This window comes from Agelaius phoeniceus, chromosome 37 (genome assembly GCF_051311805.1).
Source record: "Agelaius phoeniceus isolate bAgePho1 chromosome 37, bAgePho1.hap1, whole genome shotgun sequence".
NCBI lineage: Eukaryota > Metazoa > Chordata > Aves > Passeriformes > Icteridae > Agelaius > Agelaius phoeniceus.
This window is the reverse complement of record NC_135302.1, coordinates 336020-363601: the sequence shown is the minus strand read 5'-3', so window position 1 is coordinate 363601 and position 27582 is coordinate 336020. Positions and strand designations below refer to the sequence as shown.

At 55.0% G+C, this 27582-nt stretch overlaps 2 protein-coding genes and 1 long non-coding RNA gene across 3 annotated transcripts in view; 2 read left to right on the top strand and 1 right to left on the bottom strand.

The window, feature by feature from the left end:
* The window catches only part of LOC143696646 (matrix metalloproteinase-14-like), a 17164-nt gene extending 15927 nt beyond the window's left edge, over positions 1 to 1237 (bottom strand). Inside the window, exon 1 of the mRNA XM_077193221.1 lies at positions 1160 to 1237. Coding sequence (XP_077049336.1) covers positions 1160 to 1237 — 78 coding nt within the window. The remainder of the gene's footprint in view (positions 1 to 1159) is intronic.
* A 6348-nt stretch (positions 1238 to 7585) lies between these two features.
* On the top strand, positions 7586 to 13774 carry LOC143691938 (uncharacterized). The gene is made up of 2 exons (XR_013179736.1): positions 7586 to 8289; positions 12602 to 13774. It is a non-coding gene; the product is annotated as an uncharacterized LOC143691938 (long non-coding RNA).
* Positions 13775 to 14123: 349 nt separating this feature from the next.
* The window catches only part of LOC129134462 (chromodomain-helicase-DNA-binding protein 8-like), a gene marked incomplete at its 5' end in the record, with an annotated part of 55171 nt that continues 41712 nt past the window's right edge, over positions 14124 to 27582 (top strand). The window contains 9 exons of the mRNA XM_077193220.1: positions 14124 to 14738; positions 15470 to 15823; positions 17717 to 18102; positions 19228 to 19360; positions 20846 to 21058; positions 22708 to 22776; positions 23337 to 23392; positions 24854 to 24971; positions 26336 to 26419. Of these exons, the coding sequence (XP_077049335.1) occupies positions 14124 to 14738; positions 15470 to 15823; positions 17717 to 18102; positions 19228 to 19360; positions 20846 to 21058; positions 22708 to 22776; positions 23337 to 23392; positions 24854 to 24971; positions 26336 to 26419 (2028 nt within the window). The remainder of the gene's footprint in view (positions 14739 to 15469; positions 15824 to 17716; positions 18103 to 19227; positions 19361 to 20845; positions 21059 to 22707; positions 22777 to 23336; positions 23393 to 24853; positions 24972 to 26335; positions 26420 to 27582) is intronic.

The following is a 27582-nucleotide window of genomic DNA, read 5'->3' as shown; positions in this document are numbered from 1 at the left end:
TGCTCCATTTTTGGCCTTAAATTCCCCCATTTTTAAGGTCAAATTCCCTCCATTTTTGGTGTTAAAACCCCTCCATTTTTGGGGTTAAATTCCCGCCTTTTTTTGGGATTAAATCCCCTCCATTTTTGAGGTTAAATTCCCCCACTTTTGGGATTAAATTCCCCATTTTTGGGGTTAAATTCCCCCATTTTTGGGGTTAAATTCCCCATTTTTGGGGTTCCCTCCATTTTTGAGGTTAAATTCCCCCAATTTTTGGGGGTTAAATTCCCCTGGTTTTCGGGCATCTCTCCCCGCCCCATTTTTGGGGTTAAATCCCCCACTTTTGAGACCGATTCCTCCCCATTTTCAGGATCATTTTCAGGACCATTCCCACCCCATTTTTGGGGTCAAACCCCCCATTTTTGAGACCATTGTCTCCCCTTTCCCAGGACCATTCCCAGCCCATTTTTGGCCGTCCCACCCCCCCCCCATTTTGGGGTTAAATTCCCCATTTTTGTGACCATTCTCTCCCCATTTCCAGCACCATTTCTAGGGTCAAAGCCCCAGTTTTGGGGTCAAACCCCCCATTTTTGGGGTCAAACCCCCCCCATTTCGGTCCCACCCCCCTATTTCCGGTCACAGCCCCCATTTCCGGCCCCACACTCACCATTTCCGGTCCCACGTTCACCATTTCCGGGTCCCACACCCCCCATTTCCGGCCCCACGTTCACCATTTCCGGTCCCACACTCACCATTTTTGGGACCATTCACTGCCCATTCCCTCCCATTTTTGGGGTCAAACCCCCCATTTCTGGGACCATTCTCTCCCCATTCCAGGACCATTCCCAGCCCATTTTTGGGGCTAAACCCCCCGTTTTTGGGGTGAAATCCCCCATTTTGGGGTCCCCACACTCACCATGTTGAGCAGCTCCCCCATTTTTGGGGTTAAACCCCCCATTTCTGGGACCATTCCCTCCCCATTCTCAGGACCATTCCCACCCCATTTTTGGGTTTTAAACCCCCCATTTTTGGGATCACAAACCCCATTTTTGGGGGGTGAAACCCCCCCCATTTCTGGGACCATTCCCTCCCCATTCTCAGGGCCATTCCCAGCCTATTTTTGGGGCTAAACCCCCCATTTTTGGGGCGAAACCCCCCATTTTTTGTGTCCCGCACTCACCATGTTGAGCAGCCCCCCCGGCTGCTCCATCATGCCCGGGGGCAGCCCCACGGCCACGGGCAGCTCCAGCCCCCCCATTTTTGGGGCTAAACCCCCCATTTTTGGGGTTACACCCGCCAGTTTTGGGACCATTCCCAGCCCATTTTTGGGGTTAACCCCCCCCCCCCATTTTGGGGTTAAAGCCCCCCTATTTGGGACATCACTCCCCCCCATTTTTGGGGTCAAACCCCCCATTTTTGAGACCATTCCCTCCCCATTCTCAGGGCCATTCCCAGCCCATTTTTGGGGTGAAACCCCCCATTTTTGGGGTTAAATCCCCCATTTAGGGGCATCACTCCACCCCATTTTCGCATCAACCCCCCCCCCCCCATTTTTGGGGTCCCACCCCCATTTCTGGGACCATTCTCTCCCCATTCCCACGACCATACCCAGCCCATTTTTGGGGTCAAAGCCCCCATTTCCAGGACCATTCCACCCCATTTTTGGGGTGAAATCCCCCATTTTGAGACCATTCCCTCCCCATTTTCGGGACCATTCTCTCCCCATTCTCAGGACCATTCCCACCCCATTTTTGGGTTTAAACCCCCCATATTTGGGGTCACACACCCATTTTTGGGGTGAACCCCCCCCATTTCTGGGACCATTCCCTCCCCATTCCCAGGACCATTCCCAGCCCATTTTTGGGGTGAAACCCCCATTTTTGGGGTCCCACCCCCCATTTTTGGGGTCCTCACACTCACCATGTTGAGCAGCTCCCCCATTTTTGGGGTTACACATCCCATTTTTGGGGTGAAACCCCCCATTTTTGGGACTTCACTCCCACCCCATTTTCGGGGTCAAACCCCCTATTTTTGAGACCATTCCCTCCCCATTCTCAGGACCATTCCCACCCCATTTTTGGGGTCAAACCCCCCATTTTTGGGGCTAAACCCCCCATTTTTTGTGTCCCACACTCACCATGTTGAGCAGCCCCCCCGGCTGCTCCATCATGCCGGGGGCAGCCCCACGGCCACGGGCAGCTCCAGCCCCCCCATTTTGGGGCTAAACCCCCCATTTTTGTGGTTACACCCGCCATTTTTGGGACCATTCCCAGCCCATTTTTGGGGTTAAACCCCCCCCCATTTTGGCGTTAAACCCCCCCTATTTGGGACATCACTCCCCCCCATTTTTGGGGTTAAACCCCCCATTTCTGGGGACCATTCTCTCCCCATTCCCAGCCCATTTTTGGGGTGAAACCCCCCATTTTTGGGGTGAAATCCCCCATTTTTGTGACCATTCTCTCCCCATTTCCAGCACCATTTCTAAGGTCAAAGCCCCCAGTTTTGGGGTGAAACCCCCATTTCCGGTCACAGCCCCCCATTTCCGGCCCCACACTCACCATTTCCGGGTCACTCCTACCCCCCATTTCCGGGTTCAACCCCCCATTTCCGGCCCACGTTCACCATTTCCGGCCCCACACTCACCATTTCCGGGTCCAATTTCCGGGTTACACCCCCCATTTTTGGGGTCAAACCCCCCATTTTTGGGACCATTCCCACCCCATTTTTGGGGTGCCCGCACTCACCATGTTGAGCAGCCCCCCCGGCTGCTCCATCATGCCCGGGGGCAGCCCCACGGCCACGGGCAGCTCCAGCCCCCCCACGCCGTAGCCGGGGGGGCGCGAACGGGGCCTCGGGGGCGCCGCCGGGCTCGGGCAGGTCCTCAAAGTGCCCGACCACGGCCAGCGAGGGGTCCGAGTCCAGCGGGATCGGGGGGATCTCGAACTCCTCGTCGCCCAGGCTGGGCGTGTGGAACGTCTGGGGAAGGGGGGACAGGGGTTAGGGGGCGAATTGGGGGTTTGGGATGGAAATTTGGGATTAGGGGGGTTTGGGAGCAAAGTTGGGGGGTTTGGGAGCGAAATTGGGGGTTTCGGGGGGGTTGGGATGGAGATTGGGGGTTTGGGAGTGAAATTGGGGGCGTTTAGGAGTGAAATTGAGGGCTTTGGGATGGAAATTGGGGGTTTGGGAGCAAGATTGGGGGGACTTGGACCTGAAATTGGGGGGTTTGGGAGCGAAATTGGGGGGTTAGGGGGCGAAATTGGGGGTTTGGGGGTGAAATTGGGGGGTTAGGGGGCTTTGAGAGTGAAATTGGGGGGTTTAGGAGCAAAATTGGGGAATTTGGAGCCAGATTGGGGATTTGGGGGGTGAAATTGGGGGGTTGGGAGAGAGATTTGGGGGGGGGGTTGACCTGAAATTGGGGGGTTTGGAGCAAAATTGGGGGGTTAGGGGCGAAATTGGGGGTTTGGAGTGAGATTGGTGAGTTAGGGGGGTTTGAGAGAGAGATTGGGGGGTTTGGGAGAGAGACTGGAGGGGTTGGACCTGAAATTGGGGGGTTTGGGAGCAAAATCGGGGGGTTTGGGAGTTTGGGAGCGAGATTGGGGGGTTTGGGGTTGAAATCAGGGCTTTGGAACAAAATTTGGGGCTTTGGGAGAGAGATTGGGGGGTTTGGGATGGAAATTGGGGGGTTTGGGATGGAAATTTGGGATTAGGGGGGTTTGGGAGCAAAATCGGGGGGTTTGGGAGCGAGATCGGGGGGTTTGGGAGCGAGATCGGGGGGTTTGGGGGGTTTGGGATGGAAATTGGGGGGGTTGGGATTGAAATTGGGGGTTTGGGATTGAGATTGGGGGGTTGGGAGCCAGATTGGGGGGGCTTGGACCTGAAATTGGTGGTTTGGGAGCGAAATTGGGGAATTTGGGAGCCAGATTGGGAATTGGGGGGTTTGGGAGTGAAATTGGGGGTTGGGGAGTGAAATTGGGGGGTTTGGGATCAAAATCGGGGGTTGGGATCGAAATTGGGGGGTTTGGAGTGAAATTGGGGGGTTTGGGAGTGAAATTGGGGGGTTTGGGAGTGAAATTGGGGGGTTTGGGATCAAAATCGGGGGGTTGGGATCGAAATTGGGGGGTTTGGGAGCAAATCAGGGGGTTTGGGAGAGAGATTGGGGAGTCTGGGATGGAAATTGGGGGTCTGGAAGTGAAATCGGGGGTTCACTCCCAATTGGGGATTGAAATTGGGGTGTTTGGGATGGAAATCGGGGGGTTTGGGATTGAGATTGGGGGGTTTGGGATGGAAATTGGGGGATTTGGGATGGAAATTGGGGGGTTTGGATCAAAATCAGGAGGTTTGGGAGCCAAATTGGGGGTTTGGATTGAGATTGGGGGGGTTTGGGATGGAAATTGGGGGGTTTGGAGCAAAATTGGGGGTTTGGGATTGAGACTGGGGGGTTTGGGAGCCAAATTGGGGGTTTGGGATGGAGATTGGGGGGTTTGGGATTGAGATTGGGGGGTTTGGGATGGAAATTGGGGGTTTGGGATCAAAATCAGGAGGTTTGGGAGCCAAATTGGGGGTTTGGGATTGAGATTGGGGGGTTTGGGATTGAGATTGGGGGTTTGGGATTGAGATTGGGGGGTTTGGGATTGAAGTCGGGGCTTTGGACCTGAAATTGGGGAGTTTGGGATGGAAAATCGGGGATTTGGGATCGAAACTCAGGGGTTTGGGAGCGAACTGGGGATTTGGGATGGAAATTGGGGGGTTTGGACCTGAAATCTGGGGGTTTGGTACCAAAATGTGGGGGTTTGGTACCAAAACTTGGGGTTTGGCACCAAAATTTGGGGGGTTTGGTACCAAAACTTGGGGGTTTGGCACCAAAATTTGGGGGTTTGGTACCAAAATCAGGGGGTTCCGGCCCAAAATCAGGTTTGGTGGAAAAACGGGGACTTTAGGACAGAAATCGGGGAGTTTCAGCCCAAAACTGGGGTTTCAACACAAAACTGGGGGTTCCCAACACAAAACTGGGGTGTTTGGTACCAAAATTTGGGGGTTCCAGAAAAAATTTGGGGTTTGGCACCAAAATTTGGGGCTTTGGCACCAAAATCAGGGGGTTCCGGACAAAATTTGGGGAGCTTGGCGCCATAATCCAGAGATTTGGGCCAAAAACTCAGAGTTTTGGCACAAAACCAGGGAGCTGTGAGCAAAAATATGGAAATTCGTTCCCAAACCCAAAGGGTTTCAGCCCAAAACCAGGGCACAAAAATTGAGGTGGTTCCAAGGCAAAATCAGAAAAAATTCAATTTTTTCTTCCCAGCCCCACCCTCAGCAGGGGCTGTGCCCCAGGGGCTCCTTTGGGATTTGCCCAAATTCGCCCTTTTCCCGCCCGTTTCTCACCTCGGCCCGCTGAGGAAGGGGTGGGAGGCGCCGGTGATGGCCAGGTAATTGTCACTGCCCCGGGGAACTGCAGGAGACCACAGCAACTCAGCCCAAATTCAGCCCGTTCTTCCCTTTTCCTCCTTTTTTAACTTTTTCCCCATTTTTTCCAAGTTTTCCCCCATTTTTTCCCACTTTTCCCCCATTTTTCCCCATTTTAATCTCATTTTTCCCCTTTTTTTCCTCATTTTTTCCCTCATTTCTCCCTCTTTCTTCACACTTTCCCCCTTTTTACTTCTTTCCCCACTTTTCTCTTTATTTCCCATTTTTCTTCTCTTTCTTTCCCATTTTCCCCCTTTTTTTTCTCTTTCACCTCTTTCTTACCCATTTCTCCCTATTTTCCCTCAATTTTTCCAACTTCTTCCCATTTTCCCCCACCTTTTCATTTTTCTTTTACTTCTTCCCTTTGATCCCAAACTTTTCCATTTTTTCTTTCATTTTTCTCATTTTTTTCCAGCTTTTTCCCCTACTTTTTGCTTTTTTCCCCCCACTTTTGCCTTTTTTCCCCACTTCCCCCTTTTTTTCCAAATTTCCCCCCTTTTCCCGATATTTTCCCCACTTCTCCATTGTTTCCCCCCCTTTTTTCCCATTTTCCCCGATTTTCACCCCATTTTCCCCTCACGCTCTCCCCCCTCACTGTAACCTTCCAAACCCCCATTTTTTCTCTTTTCTTCCCTTTTTTCCCCCATTTTCCCTCAGACCAGAACCTTTTTTCCCATTTTCTCTTTCTTTCCCCATTTTCCCCCATTTTTTCCCCATTTTCCCCTCACGCTCTCCCCCCACACCCTAAACCCCCTTTTTGCCCCCATTTTCTTCCTTTTTCTCGCCATTTTTCCCCTTCTTTCCCCTCACATCACAATATTTTCCCACATGTTCCCCTTTTTTCCTGATTTTCGCCCCATTTCCCCCTCACGCTCTCCGCCCTCCCCCCCCGCTCCCCAAACCCCCATTTTCCCGCCCCAACCTCCCCGCCCCGCCCCCAGCCGCCCCTGAGCGCGTTTATTTCCCCCTTTTTTCCCATTTTTGGCCGCTTTTGCCCCATTTTTCCCCTCACGCCCGCCCCCCCCTCACCTCCATCGCGCCGCCGCTCCCCCCCCCGGGGCGCCGCGCGCCGAAGCGGAAACCCCGCCCTCCCTGGCGCCGCCATTTCCGCTGCCGCCACCATAGAGACGAAACCTCCCTGCGGACAACCCAACCGCAACCCAGCCGTTTAAACCCGCTCTCTGTGACACCAAAAAACCAACTTGGGGCGTTTCGACAAATTTTAGATTTTTTTTGTTTAAAAACAGAGAGGGAACGAGAGCATAGAAGCGTTGGAGGGACCGAGCTAGAGCGGCACCGGAATAGGAAAGGAGGAGCCCTCCGGGAGGATATGGGGAGGAACCATAGAGAAGGGGCGGAGCGCCGCCGGAAGGGGCGGGGCGCAGCGGCGGGGCGCGCGCGGCGCGGGCGGTGCGTCATCGCGGCGACGGGCGGGCGGGGGAGGGGCGGGGGGCGGGGGGGGGGGCGGGGGAGGGGGGGGCGAGGGGGGGGGCCGTGAGGGGGGGAGGGGGGAGGGGGTCCGGGGCAGATTTTGGGGGAAATTCGGGCGGATTTGGGGATTTGGGGGCGGCCCGGGGGGCCCACGGGGTGTGGGAGGGGCGGGGGAGGAATTGAGGGGGGGGGGGGATGTTCGTGAGGGGATGGGGGGGGGTTGGGGGAGACGTGAGGGGATTTGGGGTGAAATGTGAGGGTTTGAGGGGTTTGGGGGAGGTGTGAGGGGGTTTGGGGTTAAATGAGTGAGAAATGAGGGGGGTTGGGGGAAATGAGCGGGAAATGAGGGGATTTGGGGTGAAATGAGGGGATTTGGGGCGTTTGGGGGGTGAGGGGAGGAGACGTGAGGGGATTTTGGGGTTAAATGTGGGGATTCGAGGGGTTTGGGTGAGAAAATAGGGGATTTGGGTGAGGTATGAGGGGATTTGGGGAAATATGAGGGGATTTGGGTGAGGGATGAGAGGATTTGGGGTGAAATGAGGATTTGAGGAATTTGGGTGAGAAATGAGGGGGTTTGGGGCAAAATGAGGGGATTTGACGGGTTTGGGTGAGAAATGAGAGGGTTTGGGGCAAAATGAGGGGATTTCGGGAGAAATGAGAGGATTTGGGACAAAAAAAGCGAGAAATGAGGGATCTTGGGGGAGGTATAAGGGGATTTGGGGTGAAATGAGGGAATTTGAGGGTTTGGGTGAGAAATGAGGGGGTTTGGGGTGAAAAGAGGAGAATTGAGGCGAAATCAGGAGATTTGAGGGGTTCGGAGAAGAAATGAGGGACTTTGGGTTGAAATGAAGGGATTTGAGGGGGGTTTGGGAGAGAAATGAGGGGATTTGGGGTGAAATAAGGAGATTTGAGGGATTTGGGGTGAAATAAGGAAATTCGAGGATTTGGGAAAGAAATGAGAGGATTTGGGGAGATTTTTGGGTGAAATCAGGAGGTTCTGAGGGGTCTCTGGAGGGATTTTGGGTGAAATCAGGAGGTTTTGCAGAAATCAGGAGTTTTTTAGGGGAATTTGTGGAAAATTTGGGGGAAATTCAGAGGTTTTGAGGAGTCTCAGAGGGGATTTGAGGGAAAATCTAAGATTTAAGGTTCTTTAGGGGATTTTGGGGTGAAACCAGGAGGTTTTGGGGTGAAATCAGGAGATTTTGGTGGAATCGGGAGATTTTGGGGTGAAACCAGGAGATTTTGGGTTAAATCAGGAGATTTTGGTGTAATCGGGAGATTTTGGGGTAAAATCAGGAGGTTTTGGGGTCACTGAGGAAGCCCCGCCCCCAATTGATGAAGCCCCTCCCTCTTTCCAGGACCCTGCGCTCCCCATTGGTCCGTGTTTGGTGACGTCATCGCGGGTGGCACCAATCAGAGGTGAGGGGCGGGGCCAAGAGGCCAAACTGGGACCCAAAATTTCGTGTTTCAAACCCAAATTCCAGACTCGGATCCCAAAATTTCCTGTTTTTAACCCAAATTCCTTTACCAAATTCCAGCACTTTCACCCCAAAATTCTGCTTTTATTTCCTCAAATTCCTTTTTGTTTTGACCTAAATTCCCTTTTTTAACCCAAATCCCAGAGTTTCACCGCAAATTCCACTTTTTTTGGCCCAAAATTCATGAATTTCAACCAAAATTCTGATTTCTCCACTCCAATTCCAGGGTTTTGCCCCAAATTCCAAAGTTTTATCCCAAATTCAGCATTTTTCACCCCAGATTTCAATTTTTGGCTGAATTTTCCCTTTAAATTTAAAGATTTAAACTTTTAAAAAGTAAAACGTCTAAACTTTAAATCACAATTCTTTGTAATACTTACTTCATGTCAGTTAATTTAAATTAATTTAATTGATTTTGGCTAATTTATATCATTTTAACTCGACTATTTAATTTTCTATGAAATTACTTTTAATTCAATTCATACAGCTGAAATCACAATTTTTAACACAATAAAATTTGTTGAATTTTAAAATATTTAAAAATATTTTACTTTTAATTCCATAAATTTCACTTTAAACTGCAGAAATTTGGAGTATTTTGGTAATTCAGTAAAAAAAACACCAAAACCCTGAATTTTGAGGATTTTTATCCTTTTTTGGGGGTTAAAATTGGATTTTTTGGGGCAGTTTTGCTCCCAATTTGCTCCCAAATTTCCTCCAAAACGAGAAATTGAGATTTTTTTTCAACCTTTTTATCCCAAAAATTGAAAGATTTGGGGGGTATTTTTTTCTTTTTGGATTTAAAACCTGAATTTTGGGGGGATTTGCCCAGAATTTGGTGCCGAGGTTCCTAAAATATGTCAAATGTTGAGATTTTCCCTATTTTTTACTGGTGAAAAAAATAAATTTGAGGAGATTTGAGCGTTTCTTGGGACAAATTCCAAATTTTTTTCCATTTTTTGTGTTATTTGTATTAATTTGGGACCACTTAATGCCAATTTTTTACCCTTAAAAAATCAATTTTGAAGCATTTTTAGTGAAATTTTGGATCTTTTAGCGTCGTTTTGGGACCATAATTATCAATTTTGTGCCCTTTTAGTTCTATTTTTATCCTTTTGGGACCTTTTAAACCTCGTTTCGGGACGATTTTATCAATTTTGGGACGATTTTAATCCATTTTGTGCCCATTTTAGTCCATTGTTATACCCATTTAATCCATTTTTATGCCCATTTTATCCTCATTTTGCCCATTTTATCCGCTTTTATGCCATTCAATCCATTTTTTATATCCTTCAGTACCTTTTTTGGCTATTTTTATCCATTTTGTGCCTTTCATTTCCATTTTTTTGCCTTTTGAGGTCTCTTTCAGCTCGGATCCCTGAGGGCCTATTGGGGCCACTTTTTGCAATTTTGGGGGCATTTTCAGCCCAATCTCGCCCCTTTTGTCCCCAAACCGGCATTTCCGAGTGTTTTTTCCCCCATTTTCCCGTTTTTGCCCGATTTTCCCCGTTTTTGTCCGTTTTTTCCGATTTTTTTTGCCCGATCTTCCCCGATTTTCCCCCAGTCCCAGGCCCGGCCCCAAACCCGCCCTCGATTTTGGCGCCGCCGCCGCCGCTCGGGGCGATGCGGCCCGATCGCGGCCAATCCCTTCCATTCCCGCCGCTCCTGCCGCTTTTTTGGGCTCAAATCCGCCAGATTTGGGTTTATTTTTAAATTTTTTTTAATCTATGATTTTTTTTTCCTCCCTCTGAGGGCGAAGGACCCCGCGTCCCCCTCAGCGCCACAAGATGGCGGCTCGCGGCTGCCCGCGCTCCCGCCTGCCTCGCGCGCTCCGGCAGCGCCGCGGCCACCCCTAAACGAAGGCCCCCCCCACCATGTCCGTGAGGGGGAGCGCTTCCGGGTGGGCGTGCGCAACGCACCCGGCTGGCGGCTGCTCCGACCAATCAGCGCGCGGCGCCGGCGGGGCTCAGCCAATGGGGAGCGAGGCGGAGGGCGTGGCCGGCTGGGAAGGGGGCGTGGCCGTGCGCGCGCTGCGTTGCGCCGCGAGCCGCTCCGTGAGGGCGCCCCCGGGCTCGGCGCGCGCGCGCGGGGGGGGCACGAGCGGCGGCGCCCCCCCCCCCCCACACCCCCTTGCTCCCCCCCCTTCCTTTAAAAATTTAAATATTTAAAAAAAAAAAAAATCATTTCTGTGGGGAAACCCCCCCGAATATCGGCCCGAAGCGAGGGGGGTGGCGGATTTCCCTTCCCTTCCCCCCCTTTTCCCTCAGGCGCTCGGCGGGACAGGTAAGGCGGGAATGGGGGGGGGATCGGCCCTCATGGGGGTCGTGAGGGGAGGGGGGGGGAGGGGAGCGGCCCTCATGGGGGGCTCTGGTGGGGTCCGGGTGGGCCGGGCTGGGTCTCAGTTTGGGGTCCCAGTTTGGGCCAGAATGGGATCCCAGTTACCTTGAACTGGAGCTCCAGTCTGGGGTCCCAGTTACCCGAAATTGGGTCCCAGTTCCCCCAGTTTGTTGTCCCACTTCCCCCCAGTTTGGGATCCCAGTTACCCGAAGTTTGGGTCCCAGTTTGGGCCAGATTGGGGGTCCCAGTTACGCCCAGTTTGGGGTCCCAGTTACCCCAAATCGAGATCCCAGTTACCCTAAATTGGGCTCCCAGTTTGGGCCGGACTGGGGTCCTTGCTTTTGCTAAATAGGGGTCCCAGTTCGTGCTTGATTGGGGTCCCAGTTACCCCAGATTGGGGTCCCAGTTACCCTAAATTGGGGTTCCATTTTGGGCCATTTGGGGGTTCCAATTTGTCCTAAATTGGGGTCCCGGTTTGGGCCGTTTGGGGGTCCCAGTTACCCCAAATTGGGGTCCCAGTTATCCCAAATTGAGGTCCCACTTTGTCCTAATTTGGGTTCCAGATATTCTAAATGGGAGTCCCAGTTTGGGCCAGGTTGGGGTCCCAGTTACCCCCAGTTTGGGGTCCCAGTTTGGGCTATATTTGGGTCCCAGTTATTACCAGTTTGGGGTCCCAGTTACCCCAGTTGGGTCCCAGTTTGGGGTCCCAGTTACCCCAAATTGGGTCCCAGTTTGGGGTCCCAGTTACTCCCAATTGGGTCCCAGTTTGGGGTCCCAGTTACCCCAGTTTGGGGTCCCAGTTTGCGATCCCAGTTACCCCCAGTTGGGTCCCAGTTTGGGATCCCAGTTACCCCAGTTTGAGGTCCCAGTTTGGGGTCCCAGTTACCCCCAATTGGGTCCCAGTTTGGGGTCCCAGTTACCCCAAATTGGGGTCCCAGTTTGGGCCACATTGGGGTCCCAGTTACCCCAGTTTGGCATCCCAATTATCCTAAATCAGGGTCCCAGTTATCTCCAGTTTGGGGTCCCAGTTTGGGCCACATTGGGGGTCCCAGTTACCCCAAATTGGGGTCCCAGTTTGGGATCCCAGTTACCCCCAGTTGGGTCCCAGTTTGGGGTCCTAGTTACCCCAGTTTGGGGTCCCAGTTACCCCAAATTGGGTCCCAGTTTGGGGTCCCAGTTACCCCAGTTTGGGGTCCCAGTTTGCGATCCCAGTTACCCCAAATTGGGTCCCAGTTTGGGGTCCCAGTTTGGGCCACATTGGGTTCCCAGTTACCTCAAGTTGGGGTCCCAGTTTGGGCCATATTGGGGTCCCAGTTTGGGCCATATTGGGGTCCCAGTTATTAGCAGTTTGGGATCCCAATTATTCTAAATCAGGGTCCCAGTTATCTCCAGTTTGAGGTCCCAGTTTGGGATCCCAGTTACCCCAAATTGGGTTCCAGTTTGGGCTCCCAGTTCCCCCCAGTTCCCCCCAGTTTGTGCTCCCAGTTCCCCCAGTTGGGTCCCAGTTTGGGATCCCAGTTACCCCAAATTGGGGTCCCAGTTTGGGCCACTTTGGGGTCCCAGTTATTACCAGTTTGGGGTCCCAGTTTGGGTCACTTTGGGGGTCCCAGTTATTACCAGTTTGGGGTCCCAGTTTGGGTCACTTTGGGGTCCCAGTTACCCCAAACTGGGGTCCCAGTTACCCCAAATTGGGGGTCCCAGTTTGTGCTCCCAGTTCCCCCAGTTTGGGCTGAATTGGGGTCCCAGTTTGAGCTCCCAGTTCCCCCCAGTTCCCCCCAGTTTGTGCTCCCAGTTCCCCCCAGTTCCCCCAGTTTGGGGTCCCCCATTTTCCCCAGCTCCTTTCCTGCCTCATTTTGGGTGCAAACCCCCCAATTTTGGGGTCCCCCTGACCCCCCCTCTTTTCTCTCTCCCCACAGCCTGGAGCTCCGGAGCCCCCCCAGCCTCAGAAGAGCCCCCAAAAACCCCAAATTCCCCCAAAAACCCCAAAAGCCCCAAATTCCCCCCAAATTCCCCCCAAAACCTCCCCAGCACCCCCAAATTCCCCCTGGGACTCCCCAACCCCCCCAGTTTGGGGTTTGGGGACCCCCAATTCCCCCCAGGACCCCCCTAAATCCTCCCCAAAATTTCCATTTTTGGGGGTTGGGGACCCCCAGATCCCCCAAATTCCACCCAGGACCCCCCAAATTTCCATTTTTTGGGGTCTGGACCCTTTAAAACGCCCCAAAATTCTGATTTTTAGCGATTGGGACCTCCCAGATCTCCCCCAAACCCCCCAAATTTTGGATTTTCGGGGTCGGGACCCCCAAATCCTCCCCAAATTTTGGATTTTTGGGGTTGGCACCCCCCAAACCCCCCCCAAATTCCAATTTTTGGGGTTGTGCCCCCAAGACCCCCCCAAATTTTTGATTTTTGGGTTCAAACCCCCCCAAATTGTTGAAATTCACAGTCAGGACCCCCAACCCCCCCCCCCCCCAATTTTGATTTTCGGGGTCGAGACCCCCAAATTCCCGATTTTTGGGGTCAGCACAACCCCAAACCCCCCCCCCCACTCAAATTTCAGCTTTTTTGGGCTTTTTTGGACTCCCAAACTCCCCCTAAATCCCCATTTTTTTGGGTCAGAACTCGTCAAATCCCCATTTTTTTGGGTCAGAACCTCCTAAATCTTCATTTTTTGGGTCACAACCCCCTAAATCTTCATTTTTTGGGGTCAGAACCCACTCAAATCTTCATTTTTGGGTCACAACGCCCTAAATTCCCATTTTTTGGGTCAGAACCACTCAAATCTTCATTTTTTGGGTCACAACCCCTCAAATCCCCATTTTTTGGGTCACAACCCCCATAAATCCCCATTTTTGGGGTCAGAACCCCCTCAAATCCCCATTTTTTGGGTCACAACCCCTCAAATCCCCATTTTTTGGGTCAGAATCCCCTAAATTCCCATTTTTTTGGGTCAGAACCTCCTAAATCCCCATTTCCCCCTCAAATCCCCATTTTTTGGGTCAGAATCCCCTAAATTCCCATTTTTTTTGGGTCAGAACCTCCTAAATCCCCATTTCCCCCTCAAATCCCCATTTTTTGGGTCACAACCCCTCAAATCCCCATTTTCCCCTCAAATCCCCATCACAACCCCCTCAAATCCCCATTTTTTGGCCAAAATCCCCTCAAATCCCCCATTTTTTGGGGTCAGAACCACTCAAATCTTCATTTTTTGGGGTCAGAACCCCCTAAATTCCCATTTTTTGGGGTCACAAACCCCCTCAAATCCCCATTTCCCCCTCAAATCTCCATTTTTTGGGGTCAGAACCCCCAAATTTTGATTCTCGCATTCAACCCCCCCCATCCCCAATTTCGGGGGTCCCTCCGCCCTCCCCCCCAACATGGCCGACCCCATCATGGACCTTTTTGACGACCCCAACCTGTTCGGCCTGGACCCCATCCCACATCCCCTTCCCCCCCGAGGACCTGGTGGCCCCGCCCCCTGCCCCTCCCCCCGCCTCCTCGGCCCCGCCCCCCGCGCCCACCCCTCCCCCCACCGACCCCCTGGCCGAGGCTTTGGGGCTCTCGGGGGCCCTGGACCCCCCCCAGACCCCCCAGAACCCCCCGGACCCGCCCCCAAACCCCGCCCCGCCCCTCCCACAACCGGAAGCGGAAGTGCTGAGCCAGGGAAATCCCTTCATGGGGGTCTCCGCCCCTGCCCCCGCCCCCTCGGGACCTCCCCCCCCTCCCCCTCCCCCTAAAATCGTCATCCTCAAAGCCCCGCCCCCACCGGGAGGAGGCCCCGCCCCGGCCACGCCCAACGGCGGCAAAGTCACCTTGGCCAAGGTGCTGGCCCCGCCCACCATCCGCGCGGGGGGCGTGGCCTCCTCGGCGGCGGCAGCGGGGGGCGTGGCCTCCTCGGCGGCAGCGGCGGGGGGCGTGGCCTCGGCGGCAGGGGGCGGGGCCAGGCAGGTGAAGCAGCTGCTGCTGCAGCCCCTGAAGGCCACGGCGGGGGCGGGGCCGGGCGCACCTGGGAGCCCCGCCCTGAAACCCGGACTGAGCCTGGGGCCCGCCCAGGTGAGAGCACGGGGGACGGGTGGGGCTGGGGGGGGACAGGTGGGGTTTGGGTGGGGACAGGTGGGGTCAGGTGAGGTTTGGGTGTGGCCAGGTGAGGGTTGGGGGGGTTTGGGTGGGGCCAGGTGGGGTCAGGTGAGGGTTGGGGGAGTTTGGGAGGGGCCAGGTGAGGTTTGGGTGTGGCCAGGTGGGGTCTGAGGGGGTTTGGGAGGGGCCAGGTGAGTGTGGGTGTGGCCAGGTGGGGATTGGGAGGGGCTGGGTGGGGTTTGGGCGTGGCCAGGTGTGGTTTAACAATGTCCAGCGGAGCTGTGGGGTCCCACCCCAATGTCCATCTACACTGACCAGTGCCCGCTGCGCTGACCACTGACCCCTGAGTGACCACTGAGTGACCACTGAGTGACCACTGACCCTTGAGTGATCTCTGACTGATCACTGAGCCCTGAGTGACCACTGAGCTCTGTCCATCCCCGCACTGACCCCTGACTGACCCCTGAGTGACCACTGACCGCTATCTCAGTGTTCATCCTCACACTGATTACTCACACTGACCACTGACCCCTGAGTGACCACTGACTGACCACTGAGCTCTGACTGACCACTGAGCTCTGTCCATCCCTGCACTGACCCCTGAGTCACCACTGACCCCTGAGTCACCACTGACCTCTGTCCATCCCCACGCTGACCACTCACACTGACCCCTGAGTGACCACTGACCGGTGTCCGTGTGTCCGCAGGGCGAGTCCAAGCGCATCACGCTGGTGCTGCAGCAGACACCTGCCCCAGGTGCCCCACCTGGCCAGCGCCACGTCGTCCTGGGCACCCTGCCCGGCAAGCTCCTCCTGCAGGGCGGGGCCGCGGCCACGCCCCCCGGCGCGGCGGCCAAGGCCACGCCCCCCGGCGCTCCGGCCAAGGTGGTGACCATCCAGCTGCAGGTGCAGCCCCCGGCCGCGGCCGGACAGGCGGCCGGACAGAAGATCCAGCTGATCCAGCCGGGGGCGGGGCCCGTGGGCGTGGCCCAGGTGCCGCAGGTGGTGGGCGGGGCCGGGCAGAGGCTGACGGTGCCGCTCAAGGTGGTGCTGCAGCCGCAGGTGAGGCACGGGGCGTGGTCATTGGGGTGGGCGTGGTCAATGTGGGGCGGGAGTGGTCTGTGGGGTGGGAGTGGTCAGTTTGGGGTGGGAGTGGTCAGTTAGGGTGGGAGTGGTCAGTGTGATGGGAGTGGTCAGGGGGGTGGGCGTGGTCAGTTTGGGGTGGGAGTGGTCAGTGGGGTGGGAGTGGTCAGTGGGGTGGGAGTGGTCAGTTTGGGGTGGGAGTGGTCAGTGGGGTGGGAGTGGTCAGTTTGGGGTGGACGTGGTCAGTTTGGGGGTGGGAGTGGTCAGTTTGGGGTGGGAGTGGTCAGTGTGATGGGAGTGGTCAGTGTGATGGGAGTGGTCAGTGGGGGTGGGAGTGGTCAGTGGGGTGGGAGTGGTCTGGGGTGGGAGTGTCAGTTTAGGGTGGGAGTGGTCAGTGGGGTGGGAGTGGTCAGTTAGGGTGGGAGTGGTCAGTTTGGGGTGGGAGTGGTCAGTTTGGGGGTGGGAGTGACCACCACCCAACCACGCCTTCACTGACCACCACCCGACCACGGCCTTGTTGGTCGTGATCTCAATGTGGTGGTCACCACTCACTGACCACCACTTGACCACGCCCCCACTGACCACAATCTCAACGTGGTGGTCACTCCTCCGTGTCCTCACTGACCACCACTTGACCATGGCCTTGTTGGTCATGATCTCAATGTGGTGGTCACTCCTCCACATCCCCACTGACCCCCACCCGCCCACGCCCTCACTGACCACCACCACTCCACGTCCTCACTGACCACAGTCTCAACACGGTGGTCACCACTCCACATCCTCACTGACCACCACTTGACCACGCCCCCACTGACCACAATCTCAACACAGTGGTCCCTCCTCCACATCCTCGCTGACCACCACCCAACCACGCCCCCACTGACCACCACCCGACCATGTCCTCGCTGACCACCACCCAACCATGGCCTTACTGACCACCGCTTGACCATGGCCTTGTTGGTCATGATCTCAACGTGATGGTCACCACTCACTGACCACCACTTGACCACGGCCTTGCTGACCACCACTTGACCACGGCCTTGCTGACCACCACTTGACCATGGCCTGGCTGACCACAATCTCAGTGTGGTGGTCACCACTCCGCGTCTCCTCACTGACCACCACCTGCCCACGCCCCCACTGACCCCCACTTGACCATGGCCTTGTTGGTCATGATCTCAACGTGGTGGTCACCACTCACTGACCCCCACTTGACCACGGCCATGTTGGTCATGATCTCAATGTGGTGGTCACCACTCCCCGTCCTCACTGACCATCACTTGACCACGCCCCCACTGACCACAATCTCAACGTGGTGGTCACCACTCCATGTCCCCACTGACCACCACTTGACCATGGCCTTGTTGGTCATGATCTCAGCGTGGTGGTCACTCATCCACATCCTCACTGACCCCCACCTGCCCACGCCCTCCCTGACCACCACCCGACCATGTCCTCGCTGACCACCACCCAACCATGGCCTGGCTGACCACAATCTCAACACGGTGGTCACCACTCCACATCCTCACTGACCACCACTTGACCACGTCCTCACTGACCACCACCCAACCACGCCCTCACTGACCACAATCTCAACACGGTGGTCACCACTCACTGACCACCACTTGACCATGGCCTTGTCGATCATGATCTCAGCATGGCGGTCACCACTCCACATCCTCACTGACCACCACTTGACCACGCCCTCACTGACCACAATCTCAACACAGTGGTCACCACTCCACATCCTCCCTGACCACCACCACTCCACGCCCTCACTGACCACAATCTCAACACGGTGGTCACCACTCACTGACCCCCACCCACCCACGCCCCCACTGACCACCGACCCCTCCTGTCCCCTTGTCCCAGGCCGGCTCCTCCTCGGGCGCTCCCTCCGCCGGCCTCTCGGTGGTCAAGGTGCTGAGCGGCTCGGAGATGACCACACTGACCACAGCGGCGGCGCCGTCGGTGGTGCCACGCGGGGGCGGCTGCTCGGACGAGAGCCGCAAGCTGGAGCACCAGAAGAAGCAGGAGAAGGCGAACCGCATCGTGGCCGAGGCCATCGCCCGCGCCCGCGCCCGCGGCGAGCAGAACATCCCCCGCGTGCTCAACGAGGACGAGCTGCCCAGCGTCCGGCCCGAGGACGAGAGTGACCGCAAGCGCCGGCGCAAGGACAGGGCCACGGCCGCGGCCAAGGAGGAGCGGCCGCGCCGGGGCAAGGGGCAGGGCAAGAGTAAAGCCAGGGGCAAGGCCAGGTGAGGACGGGGCGGGGCTGGGGCGGGGCTGGGGGTCATCAGGGGTTGGGGGTCATTGGGGGTCATTGGTGGTCATCATGGGGGTGGGGGTCGTTGGTGGTCATCTGAGGTTGGTGGTCATCTGAGGTTGGGGGTCATCATGGGGTTGGTGGTCATTGTGGGGTTGGTGGTCGTTGGTGGTCATCTGAGGTTGGGGGTCCTTGGTGGTCATCAAGGGTTGGTGGTCATCAAGGGTTGGTGGTCATCATGGTGTGGTCAGTTGGTCAGTGTGGTCAGTTGGTCACTGTGACCATGGTGATGGCAGCAGTCAATGCGGTCACTGGTCAGTGTGGTCAGTTGGTCAGTGTAGTCACTGGGCAGTCTGTCAGTGTGGTCACTTACTGGTCACTCAGTGGTCACTCAGTGGTCAGTTTGGTCACTCAGGGTCATTTTGGGCCATTTTAGGGCTTTCTGGGGGGATTTTCTTGGGTATTTTTGTGGTAGTGGCCAGCGGTCACTCAGCAGTCACTAAATGGTCACTCACTGTAGTCAGTGGTCACTCAGCGGTCACTCGGGGTCATTTTAGGGCCATTTTGAGCTTTTTTTGGGGGTCATTTTCTTGGGGATTTTTTTGGTAGTGGCCAGCAGTCACTCACTGGTCACTCAGCGGTCACTCAGTGGTCACTCAGTGGTCACTGTGTCCGCAGCACCATCACGCCGGTGGTCAGCAAGAAGCGCAAGTGCAACGCCAGCTGGGCCTGGGAGGGGCTGGGGGTGGTCACTCAGCGGTCAGTGGTCACTCAGTGGTCAGTGGTCACTCAGTGGTCACTCTGGGGTCACTGTGTCCGCAGCACCATCACGCCGGTGGTCAGCAAGAAGCGCAAGCGCAACGCCAGCTGGGCCTGGGAGGGGCTGGGGGTGGTCACTCAGTGGTCAGTGGTCAGTGGTCACTCAGTGGTCACTCATTGGTCACTGTGTCCGCAGCACCATCACGCCGGTGGTCAGCAAGAAGCGCAAGCGCAACGCCAGCTGGGCCTGGGAGGGGCTGGGGGTGGTCACTCAGTGGTCAGTGGTCACTCAGTGGTCAGTGGTCACTCAGCGGTCAGTGGTCACTCAGTGGTCACTCATCGGTCACTGTGTCCGCAGCACCATCACGCCGGTGGTCAGCAAGAAGCGCAAGCGCAACGCCAGCTCGGACAACTCGGACTCGGAGGCGCTGCCGGCGCCGTCCCCGCGCCAGGAGGACGACGGGGGGGGAGGAGCCGGGGGAGGAGTCCAGGTGAGGCACACCTGGGAGGGGGCGGGGCCACCGGGGTGGGTGTGGTCACCTGGGTGGGTGTGGTCACTTGGATGGGTGTGGTCACCTGGATGGGTGTGGTCAATTGGATGGGTGTGGTCACTTGGATGGGTGTGGTCACCTGGATGGGTGTGGTCACTTGGATGGGTGTGGTCACCTGGATGGGTGTGGTCACTTGGGTGTGTGAGGTCACCTGGGCCAGGTGTGGTCACCTGAGGTAGATGAGGTCACCTAGGTGGGTGTGTCTCAGCTGGGCGTGTCCCACCTGCACATGTCTCACCTGAGGTAGGCGTGGCTCTGCGCGTGTCCCACCTGTGTCTGTCCCACCTGTCTCACCTGTCTCACATGGCCGTGTCCCACCTGTGTGTGTCCCACCTGTCCCCATCTCACCTGGCCATGTCTCACCTGGCCATGTCCCACCTGTCCATGTCTCACCTGTCCATGTCTCACCTGTCCATGTCCCACCTGTCCCCATCTCACCTGTCCATCTGTCACCTGTCCATGTCCCACCTGTCCATGTCCCACCTGTCCTCCCAAATGCGCCCTTCCAGCCGCCAGGTGAAGCGCAAGAAGTGCACAGAGGAGACCTGGACATCACCAAACCGTGTCCCACCTGTGTCTGTGTGTCCATCTGTCCATCTGTCCATCTCTCACCTGTCTCACCTGTCTCACCTGCAGAAGCGCCGTTCCAACCGGCAGGTGAAGCGCAAGAAGTACACGGAGGACCTGGACATCACCAAACCGTGTCCCACCTGTGTCTGTGTGTCCCACCTGTGTCTGTGTGTCCATCTCTCACCTGTCCATGTCTCACCTGTCTCACCTGTCCATGTCTCACCTGCAGAAGCGGCGCTCGAACCGGCAGGTGAAGCGCAAGAAGTACACGGAGGACCTGGACATCACCAAACCGTGTCCCACCTGTGTCTGTCTGTCCATATCTCACCTGTCCATCTGTCCATGTCTCACCTGTCCATATCTCACCTGTCCCACCTGCAGAAGCGGCGTTCCAACCGGCAGGTGAAGCGCAAGAAGTACACGGAGGACCTGGACATCATCAAACCGTGTCCCACCTGTGTCTGTCTGTCCATATCTCACCTGTCCATCTGTCCATGTCTCACATGTCTCACCTGTCTGTATCTCACCTGTCCCCCCAGAAGCGCCGTTCCAACCGGCAGGTGAAGCGCAAGAAGTACACGGAGGACCTGGACATCATCAAACCGTGTCCCACCTGTGTCTGTCTGTCCATATCTCACCTGTCCATCTGTCCATGTCTCACATGTCTCACCTGTCTGTATCTCACCTGTCCCCCCAGAAGCGCCGTTCCAACCGGCAGGTGAAGCGCAAGAAGTACACGGAGGACCTGGACATCATCAAACCGTGTCCCACCTGTGTCTGTCTGTCCATATCTCACCTGTCCATCTGTCCATGTCTCACATGTCTCACCTGTCTGTATCTCACCTGTCCCCCCAGAAGCGCCGTTCCAACCGGCAGGTGAAGCGCAAGAAGTACACGGAGGACCTGGACATCAAGCTGACGGACGACGAGGACCTGGACGAGGAGCTGGACGTGACGGGGCCGCAGGCGCGGCCGGACGCTGACCAGGAGCCGCCCCCGGCGCCGCCCGCGCCGGCCACGGAGGGCGAGGGCGGGGACGCGGCGCTGCCCTCCATGCAGTTCTTCGTGGTGAGTGCCCTTCCTCACTCTCACCTTCGTCATCCTCACCTTCATCTTCATCATCTTCATCATCCTCACCTTCGTCTTCCTCATCTTCATCTTCCTCATCATATTCGTTATCTTCATCATCTTCCATGTTCATCTTCATGATGTTCATGTTCTCCATGATCATCTTCCTCTTCTCCATGCAGTTCTTCGTGGTGAGTGCCCTTCCTCACCCTCATCCTCATCTTCGTCATCCTCACCTTCATCTTCATCATCCTCACCTTCATCTTCATCTTCCTCATCATCCTCACCTTCGTCTTCCTCATCATATTCGTTATCTTCATCATCTTTGTCATCTTCTATCTTGTTCATCTTCACGGTGTTCATGTTCTCCATGATCATCTTCCTCTTCTCCATGCGGTTCTTCGTGGTGCGTGCCCTTCCTCACCTTCCTCTTCATCATCTTCATCATCTTCATCATCATCCTCATCATCCTCACCTTCATCATCCTCATCATTCTCACCTTCTTCATCTTCACCTTCGTCATCTTCATCATCTTCCATGTTCATCTTCATGATGTTCATGTTCTCCATGATCTTCTTCCTATTCTCCATGCGGTTCTTCGTGGTGGGCGGCCTTCCTCACCTTCCTCATCTTCATCATCATCATCTTCCTCACTTTCATCTTCATCATCTTCATCATCCTCACCTTCGTCATCTTCCTCACCTTGTTCACCTCCCTTGTCTCCATATTTGTTGTGTCCATCGTCATCATCATCATCTCCTTTATCTCTGGAACCTTCATCCCCATCCCATGACCTTCATCTCCTCATCTTCCTCCTCACCTTCATCATCTTAATCACCATCTCCATCCCGTGACCTTCATCCCCATCCCATGACCTTCTCCATCCTCATCTTCCTCCTCACCTTCTTCACCCTCATCTTCCTCCTCACCTTCATCATCTTGGTCACGTTCTTCATCCCCGTGACCTTCATCCCCATCCCATGACCTTCCTCACCCTCACCTTCCTCCTCACCTTCTTCATCTCCTCACCTGCTCCATCCCCGTGACCTTCCTCATCTTCTCCACCACCTTCATCTTCCTCCTCACTTTCTCCATCCTTGTGACCTTCATCCCCATCCTGTGACCTTCTCCGCCACCTTCATCATCCTCCTCACCTTCATCATCTTGGTCACCTTCTCCATCTTTGTGACCTTCATCCCCATCCCATGACCTTCCTCGCCACCTCCTCCACCTTCATCTTCCTCCTCATCCTCATCTTCCTCCTCACCTCTCCACCCCCATGACCTTTATCCCCATCTCGTGACCTTCTCCACCACCTTCATCTTCCTCCTCACCCTCATCATCTTCATCACCTTCTTCATCCCTGTGACCTTCCTCACCTTCTCCACCTTCATCTTCCTCCTCACCTCCTCCACCCCCATGACCTTCATCCCCATCCCATGACCTTCGTCACCCTCATCATTCTCCTCACCCTCATCTTCCTCCTCACCTTCATCATCTCCCTCACTTCCTCCATCCCTGTGACCTTCCTCACCTCCTCCACCTTCATCATCTTCATCACCTCCTCCACCCCCATGACCTTCATCCCCACCCCCTGACCTTCCTCACCTCCTCCTCCTCCTCCTCCTCCTCGTGCTGTGTCCCCCCAGGAGAACCCGAGCGAGGAGGACGCGGCCATCGTGGACAAGGTGCTGTCCATGCGCGTGGTCAAGAAGGAGGTCAGTGCGGTCAGTGCGGTCAGTGTGGTCAGTGTGGTCACTGTGGTCAGTGTGGTCAGTGCGGTCAGTGTGGTCACTGTGGTCAGTGTGGTCAGTGTGGTCAGTGTGGTCAGTGCGGTCAGTGTGGTCAGTGTGGTCACTGTGGTCAGTGTGGTCAGTGCGGTCAGTGTGGTCACTGTGGTCAGTGTGGTCAGTGCGGTCAGTGCGGTCAGTGCGGTCAGTGCGGTCACTGGGGTCAGTGTGGTCAGTGCGGTCAGTGTGGTCAGTGTGATCAGTGTGATCAGTGTGATCAGTGTGGTCAGTGTGGTCAGTGCGGTCAGTGCGGTCAGTGTGGTCAGTGCGGTCAGTGTGGTCACTGTGGTCACTGTGGTCAGTGCGGTCAGTGGGGTCAGTGTGGTCACTGTGGTCAGTGCGGTCAGTGCGGTCAGTGTGGTCAGTGCGGTCAGTGCGGTCAGTGTGGTCAGTGTGGTCACTGCGGTCACCGCCGTGGCCTGGGGGGGGGGCGGGGGTGACCTCCTGGCCTTCCTCACCGTGGTCATCTTCACCTTCCTCACGCTCAGCTGCCCTCGGGACAGTTGGTGGAGGCCGAGGAGTTCTTCGTCAAGTACAAGAACTAGTGAGTGGTCACTCGCGGTCACTCGCGGTCACTCGGGGTCACTCGCGGTCACTCGGGGTCACTCGGGGTCATTGGGGTCACTCGCGGTCACTCGGGGTCATTGGGGTCACTCGCGGTCAGTTGGGGTCACTCGTGGGCACTCGGGGTCACTCGGGGTCATTGGGGTCACTCGGGGTCAGTTGGGGTCAGGTTGGGGCCACTTATGGTCAGTTGGGGTCGGTTTGGGGTAATTTTGGGTCAGTTGGGGTTGGTTGTGGTCAGTTATGGTCAGTTTGGGGTCACTCATGGTCAGTTGGGGTCGGTTTGGGGTCGGTTTAGGGTCACTCGTGGTCACTCGCGGGCACTCACGGTCATTGGGGTCACTCATGGTCAGTTGGGGTCGGTTTGGGGTCGGTTTAGGGTCACTCGTGGTCACTTGTGGTCATTGGGGTCACTCATGGTCAGTTGGGGTTGGTTGGGGTCACTCATGGTCAGTTGTGGTCATTTACGGTCAGTTTGGGGTCACTCATGGTCAGTTATGGTCAGTTTAGGGTCACTCGTGGTCAGTTGGGGTCGGTTGTGGTCAGTTTTGGTCAGTTTGGGGTCACTCATGGTCAGTTGGGGTCAGTTTGGGGTAATTTTGGGTCACTTGTGGTCACTTATCAGTTATGGTCAGTTGGGGTCCCTATGGTCAGTTTGTGGTCACTTATGGTCAGTTTGGGGTAATTTTGGGTCAGTTTGGGGTCACTCATGGTCAGGTGGGGTCAGTTATGGTTAGTCATGGTCACTTGTGGTTACTCGTGGTCACTCATGGTCAGTTGGGGTCAGTTGCGGTCATTTTGGGGTAATTTTGGGTCACTCATGGTCACTCATGGTCAGTTGGGATCAGTTTGGGGTAATTTTGGGTCAGTTGTGGTCAGTTATGGTCACTTTGTGGTCACTCGTGGTCACTTTGTGGCCCTCACCTGGCCCCGCCCCCAGCTCCTACCTGGGCTGTGATTGGGCGACAATGGCGCAGCTGGGGCGGGGCCATTTTGGGCCATTTTGGGCCATTTTGGGCTCATTTTCACCCAGTTTTGGGGTGGCTGTTTCTGATTGGCCGCCCCGTGCCGGGGGCGTGTCCTTGACCCGTGGCCCCGCCCCCAGCTCGTACCTGCACTGTGATTGGGCCCAGCTGGGCAGGGCCATTTTGGGGCAATTTTGGCCATTTTGGGGTCGTTTTTGGGCTCATTTTCGCCCGGTTTTGGGGTGGCTGTTTCTGATTGGCCGCCCCATGCTGGGGGCATGTCCGTGACCCGTGGCCCCGCCCCCAGCTCGTACCTGCACTGTGATTGGGCACAGCTGGAGCTGGGCCATTTTGGGGTCGTTTTTGCTCATTTTGGGGTCGTTTTTGGGCTCATTTTCGCCCGGTTTTGGGGTGGCTGTTTCTGATTGGCCGCCCCGTGCCGGGGGCGTGTCCGTGACCCCTGGCCCCGCCCCCAGCTCGTACCTGCACTGCGAGTGGGCGACGATCGCGCAGCTGGAGAAGGACAAACGGATCCACCAGAAACTGAAACGCTTCAAGACCAAAATGAACCAAATGCGGCATTTCTTCCACGAGGTTTGGGGCCAATTCTTGCTGGTTTGGGAAAAAACAGGGTTTTAGGGGAAAAATTGGGGTTTTTTTGGGGAACAATTGGGGATTTTTTTGTGAAGAAATTGGGAATTTTTTGGGGGAAGAATTGGGGAATTTGAGGGGAAAAAATTGGGGATTTTTGGGGGAAAAAATTGGGAATTTTAGGGGGAAAATTGGGGTTTTTTTAGGGGGAAAATTGGGGTTTTTTTGGGGGGAAAAATTGGGGTTTTTTTGGGGGAAAATTGGGGATTTTTTGGGGGAAAAATTGGGGTTTTTGGGGGGGAAATTGGGGTTTTTTTGGGGGGAAAAATTGTGGTTTTTTGGGGGGGGAAAAATTGGGGTTTTGGGGGGAAAAAATTGGGGATTTTTGGGGGGAAATATTGGTTTTTTTTCGGGGGAAAAATCCTGGGTTTTTTAAGGGGAAAATTGGGGTTTTTTTTAGGGGAAAAATTGGGGTTTTTTAGGAGGAAAAATCCGGGGGTTTTGGGCAAAAATTGGGAACTTTTGAGGGGAAAAATTTGAGATTTTTGAGGGGAAAAAAATGGGGATTTTTGGGGAAAATATTGGGGATTTTTTGGGGGGACGAATTGGAGATTTTTGGAGCAAAATTGGGAAATTTTGGGGGTAAAAATTGGGGATTTTTGGGAAGAAAAAATTGGGGATTTTTGGGGGGGAAATTGGGGATTTTTGGGGGAAAAAATTGGGGATTTTTGAGGAAAATATTGGGGATTTTTTGGGGGAAAAAATTGGGGATTTTTGAGGAAAATATTGGGGATTTTTGGGGGGAAAATTGGGGAATTTGAGGGGAAAGAATTGGGGATGTTTTGGGGGAAGAATTGGGGATTTTTGGGAAGAAAAAATTGGGGATTTTTGGGGGAAGAATTGGGGACTTTTGGGAAGAAAAATTAGGGATTTTTGAGGAAAATATTGGGGATTTTTGGGGGGAAGAATTGGGGATTTTTGGGGGAAAAAAATTGGGGATTTTTGAGGAAAATATTGGGGATTTTTGGGGGGAAAAATTGGGGATTTTTGAGGAAAATAATGGGGATTTTTTGGGGAAAGAACTGGGGATTTTTGGGGAAAAATTGGGGATTTTTTGGGGGAAAAATTAGGGATTTTTGGGGAAAATTGGGGATTTTTGATGGGGAAGAATTGGGGATTTTTGGGAAGAAAAACTTGGGGATATTTTGGGGAAAAAATTGGGGATTTTTGATGGGGAAGAATTGGGGATTTTTGGGGAAAAATTGGGGATTTTTGGGGAAAAATGGGAATTTTGGTGGGCACAGCAGGGGACTGAGAGCAAATGAGGATTTGGGGTCAAACCCGGGGATTTTGGGGTTTCTGGGCAGGACGAGGAGCCCTTCAACCCCGACTACGTGGAGGTCGATCGGATCCTGGACGAGTCCCACAGCGTGGACAAGGACAACGGCGAGGTCAGCGCCCAGAACGGGGCAAAAAATGGAGATTTTGGGGCTGGGGACCAAAAACGGGGCAAAAAACGGGGATTTCGGGGCTGGGGGGACCAAACATTGGGGGAAAAAACGGGGATTTTGGGAGTGGGAACCAAAAATGGGGGGGAAAAACGGGGATTTTGGGGCTGGGGACAAAAACGGAGCAGAAAACGGGGATTTTGGGGGTGAGGGGACCAAAATGGGGGAAAAAATGGGTAACCTGGCAGTTACCTGTACCCAGGTGTACCCAGGTGTATCCAGGTGTGTCTGGGTGTATCCAGGTGTCAGTTACCTGTACTCAGGTGTATCCAGGTGTTTTACCTGTCAGTGACCTGTATCCAGGTGTATCCAGGTGTATCCAGGCATAGTCAGGTGTCAGTTACCTGTGTCCAGGTGTACCCAGGTGTCACTCACCTGTACCCAGGTGTACCCAGGTGTTAGTTACCTGTACCCCGGTGTCCCCAGGTGTCACTCACCTGTCCCCAGGTGTCACTCACCTGCCCAGGTGTCTCTCCCCAGCCCGTGGTTTATTACCTGGTCAAGTGGTGCTCGTTGCCATACGAGGACAGCACCTGGGAGCTGCAGGAGGGGTCACCTGGCAGTTACCTGTACCCAGGTGTACCCAGGTGTCACTCACCTGTACCCAGCTGTCCCCAGGTGTCACTCACCTGTACCCAGGTGTACCCAGGTGTATCCAGGTGTCACTCACCTGTACCCAGGTGTACCCAGGTGTCCCCAGGTGTCAGTTACCTGTACCCAGGTGTCGCTCACCTGTACCCAGGTGTATCCAGGTGTCACTCACCTGTACCCAGGTATATCCAGGTGTCACTCACCTGCCCAGGTGTGTCTCCCCAGCCCGTGGTTTATTACCTGGTCAAGTGGTGCTCGTTGCCATACGAGGACAGCACCTGGGAGCTGCAGGAGGGGTTACCTGGCAGTTACCTGTCCCCAGGTGTCACTCACCTGTACCCAGGTGTCACTCACCTGCCCAGGTGTCTCTCCCCAGCCCGTGGTGTATTACCTGGTCAAGTGGTGCTCGTTGCCGTACGAGGACAGCACCTGGGAGCTGCAGGAGGGGTTACCTGGCAGGCAGTTACCTGTACCCAGGTGTACCCAGGTGTACCCAGGTGTGGCTCACCTGCCCA